The sequence below is a fragment of the Echinops telfairi genome, unplaced genomic scaffold, assembly GCF_000313985.2.
Source record: "Echinops telfairi isolate 266 unplaced genomic scaffold, ASM31398v2 ScPeMD7_7417;HRSCAF=8455, whole genome shotgun sequence".
In the NCBI taxonomy this organism is placed as follows: Eukaryota; Metazoa; Chordata; class Mammalia; order Afrosoricida; family Tenrecidae; genus Echinops; species Echinops telfairi.
In genome coordinates, this window is record NW_022111317.1 from 4515806 (window position 1) to 4520243 (window position 4438).

The 4438-nt window shown below is 64.2% G+C and overlaps 1 protein-coding gene across 1 annotated transcript in view; it reads right to left on the bottom strand.

The window, feature by feature from the left end:
- Window positions 1-758: 758 nt before the first annotated feature.
- Window positions 759-4438, bottom strand: part of TMEM151A (transmembrane protein 151A) — a 7104-nt gene continuing 3424 nt past the window's right edge. The window contains exon 2 of the mRNA XM_004713697.2: window positions 759-3158. Coding sequence (XP_004713754.1) covers window positions 1827-3158 — 1332 coding nt within the window. The 3' untranslated portion in view covers window positions 759-1826. The remainder of the gene's footprint in view (window positions 3159-4438) is intronic.

Genomic DNA, 4438 nt, shown 5'->3' on the forward strand with positions numbered 1-4438 from the left:
GTAGTGGGGGGAGCCAATCAGGTCAAAGCCTGATGCTGTCTCCTTGAGGGGAGGGGTGGCCTTCTTCTAAGGAGGACCTTAGGCCTCTCCCCCTCTCTTTATCCCACTGACCCTGAAGCTGCCGGAGTCTAGCCCTGTTTCTATCCACCTTGGATCCATGGGACTCTGTACCCACCCGGCTGGTGATCTTCCTGCAGTCTGTCACGGCACGTGGCGATGTGCGTCTGAAGAGGGACGTAGGGGCCAGTATCGGACTCGAGTCAGACCGGGCTGGGACATTTCCTGGATTTATAATTACTCCTTGATATAAAGCTTGTCCCCAGTGTCGTAGGGATTGTTTCTTTGGTCAGCCCAACTTCACATACTGCCCTGGATGGGGACTCCACGTTACCAGCTCTGTGTCCTCGAGCCACCCTGGGGACTGCACCCCCTGCCACAGGCCATGGGGACCACTCTTTATACTCGGTCCTCAGGACCCTCCCCCAACCCAGAGCTGGAGGAGGGGCAGCAACCTTGGACAGCTCCTTAGTTATGGCACAGGCCCCAGGCCCTGTCTAGGAGTCAGAACCAGCCACTTTCTGCTCAGAGAAACCCCATGCTGGGCCTCAGAAGACCCCGCATGGGGAGGGAGCACCCCACTGTACTTCCCCCGCTCCCAGGAACAGGGCAGCCCTACTCTGTGTCCTTCCCAGAACTCAGCCTAGGCCCCTGGCCTTGTGGCCCTGGTGGCTTTGGCTGTCAGGAAGGCAGGAGACAGCTTTGTGAGGTTTTACACCATTTATTGTAGCTCCGCTTGTCTGCCTCCTCCCTCCCCCACCGGCCCCTGAGAGGGGGTAGATGCCCCAGTTGGAAGGGAAGGGATGACACTCTCCTCCCTGGGGTAAGGTGGGGTCCCCAAGTCGGGACCCACTGAGGGGAGAAGCGGGGGGTTTGTCTGGGAGGAGTGAGAGGGTTGTTCAAAGGGTTGTGGGTGAAACCGGGCCTCTTGGCTGCCCTTTGGCCTCCGGAGGTCTCCGGTGAAGAGCAGAGAAGTCTGGGGCGATGGAAAGACAAAGCTTGTGGTGTATGGGGTATGGGGGTGGGGTGGGGTGTCTGTACAGCTGAGAAAGATGGAGGGAATTTGGTAGGGAGGACAAGCTGAGGTCACTTGAGGGGGGAGGGTGGCCCTGAGGAGGAAGCCGGGCTCTCGGGGGGTGCACGTGGGGGTGCAGCAGGCAGCAGAGGGTACAGTAAAGGGGGTTGTGCTCCAAGAATTAGGCCCCAATGGGTGAGAGGGCAGGTGGGGAGGGGCGTGTCAGGGGAGGAGCATGGGAGTTTTGGTGGGTAGTGGGCTGGCACCCCCATCACCAGCGCTTTAGCTTCAGGGGGTCCAGCCCGGCTCGGCAGGGCCCCAAGCCACCACTCTGTGCTTCTGAGTTGCTGAAGGGCTCAGCCAACAAGAGCCCCAGGGAGCCCTCAGCTGCAGGCCACAGCTGTCCCCAGGGCTTCCCCCCCATCCTAGGCATTCTGGAAGCTTCTCCCTGCCCAGCGTGAGAGACATGCCCTCTCTCCACCACCTGCCCCTCCACCCCCAGCCCCACCACACACCAGATTACCTGCCATCAGGGGGTGGAGCACGGTGGTGCCAGGGTTGGTTCAGGGACCCAACCGAGGAGCTGTCCTCCCCCCACCCCCACGAGTTACGGGGCTCTGTGTGAGCACCCGCCCTGCCCCCACGTGTGTGCCTGCTCTGTCTCTATTTTGCTTCAGACCGTGACCACTGGGGCACGGAAACCCACGGGGGGAGGGGGATGGTGGGGAGGTGCCACCGTGGGGCCCAGGGGCTGTCAGAGAGCCCCCTGGCCCTCACCCTGGCAGCCGCTGTCGCCGTGCACAATGAGCACCGGGAAGTACAGGGCGTCCTCGTAGCACGGTGGGCTCTCCAGGGGCTCCGTGTCCTCTCCACGGCGCCCCAGAGGGCCCCCGCTCAGGCTTCGGAAGACCCCGGGCGTGGCCCGGCCGCCGGCGCCCAGCGAGAGGCGGCTGCGGCTGAAGGGCAGGCGGGGGCCGCTGGGCCGGGCCGGGGGCAGCGAGTTGCTGCTGACCGAGCGGCGACAGCGCTGGCAGCCCCGCAGGTAGGCGCCCGAGCCGGCGTTCATGACCACGGCCTCGGAGTAGCTGGGCACCAGCTGGCGGTTGGAGCAGATGTGCCACTCGAGCTCGGTGAAGTCCACCGTGGCCACTCGGGAGAGCGGGGGCCCGCTGGGCACGGCGCCGGGTGGGGGCGAGCTGGCGCCAAAGAGCTTCTCCACCTGGTAGTGGACGTGCGCGGTGCCGTAGGCCGCCACCACCCGCAGGGGCCAGGACAGCGTGGCGGCCGACACCAGCCAGAAGACCCAGGCCCGCGCGTACCAGGGCGGGCTGCGGGGGTCGGCGAAGACCATGAGCGAGTCGCGGAAGTCCACGTCCTTCAGGTGCATGCCCTCGCGGGCCTCCAGGTAGTCGTCCAGGCCCTCGTTGGCGCCGAAGAAGCGGGCGCGCTGGGTCAGGTAGGAGGCCTCGGCCTCGGCGCTGCCGAAGCTGAAGCACTTGGTGAAGCGCAGCCGCGTGGCCGCGTGCTCGGCCAGGCCCACCAGCTCCTTGGACACGTCGCGGACGCCGTGGGCCGAGTAGTCGAACTCGCCGCGCGCCGTGCGGCTGTCGGCCCGCTCGTGGTAGACCTGCGTGGTGGTGTAGGCGTCCCCGTTGCGGTAGCGGGTGATCTGGCGGGTGCGCCGCACGTAGTGGTAGCTGGTGGCCTTCCACCAGACGCAGGGCGGGGCCTGCTGCAGCCGGCGGATCAGCGCCAGCACCGTGTGGGCGTCCGCGCGGGGGGCCTGGCAGGAGCGCACGTGGCAGTGCCAGCACTCAGCCAGGTAGAGGAGGTAGAGGAGCGAGACGAAGGCCAGAGGGATGTACAGGTAGCCATCGGAGCAGGGGCTGGCCGGGTAGGTGGGCGGCGGGCCTCCGGCCCCACGGGCCAGTGCGGCCTCGGGGCCCAGGACCAGCCGAGGCACGGTGGCCAGGCGGCACCAGGCCACCACGGCGCCGCAGGCGTGGATAAGCAACGTGAGGAGTAGGCACTTCCAGTGCGACTCGCGGCAGAGGGAGCTCCCCAGCGAAGGCTTCAGGGGCCGCTGCTGCAAAGGGGCGGGGCAGAGAAGGGGGTTCGGCGTCAGCAAGGGGGCTATGAGGGCACGCCTTATAGAAGTGGAAACTGAGGCTCCGAGGGGTCTCCTTTCTGCCTCACTCACTCAGAGTGGAGCTCCCCTGAGCCTGCTGCCATGACAAGATGCTCTGTAGAGGGCACCCAGGCCCTCTCTGCCAGAAGGGAGGGCCCCAGGCCAGCACTCAGGAACCTGACTTCTGGACCCAGTTCTGCTTACGTCCTGTCCCTCTCTGGGCCCTGGTTCCTGGCTTTGGTGGCCTGGGGTCCAGGGTGGCAGGGGTCGGAGGGGTGGACACAGGTGCTTAGGAACCCAACTGCGTGGAATCTGGTGCTGTCGGCACCACTTACTGTCTGGCTGGGGCGGGTCCCTCATCCTCTCTGGGCCTCAGGTTCCTCAGCTGTGAACTGGGGTTGTGGTGGAGTCAAGGAGATGCTGGGTGTGAAGATCTTAGCACAGGCTCTGGCCACCGGAATAAATATGATCACTGTCACCCCACCATCCGTTTGGGCCCTTGGAGTTCCTGGAGTTGGCTGAAGACTCAGGAGAGGCTTCTAAGTAATCAAGAAAGTGGGAGAGCTGGGAACGGGGGAGGTGTGAGTCTTGGGGGGTAGGGAGCAGATGGAGGACCTTCCTCCACTCCTCATCTGCGGGGTGGGGGTGGGGGGCGCAGACAGCTGCCGGGTATAGCTGCTGGTCCTAGGGTCTTAGCCCAACTTCCTTGGCAGGACCACCAACCTGGCCTCCACTACAACCCTAGTGGCCCATAGTGAGAGAAGCAGTAGTGGGAGTGAGGGTAAGGGGGAGTCTAGCGGAAACAGCAGAGGTGGGTTTAGTGGCCAGCTGTCCCATCTCAATCCCATCAGGCTTTGAAAGGAGCCAGCCCCAGCCCAGGACAGTCTGTAACCGTGGCCCACACCACAGAGGCACAGAAGCACAGAGGTGTACACACACACACACACATACACACACCCCCCCTCATCAGATGCCCAGAAGCTTGCTCATCACCAGACTCACCTGCCCCAGGAAGTATACCTGCCTGTTCACCGGAGCCACACGATGCCTCAGATCCTCACTTGTTCACAGGGCACACATGCACACATGTGTGGGCACCCCCCCCTTACAGGGCAGGCATGCACATACGTTACACAGACACCCCAGACCTTCACCTGACCATCGTGTACACCCCCCACAGCCCACTGCCTCTCCTCTGAGACCCACCCAACACACACACACACACACACACACACACA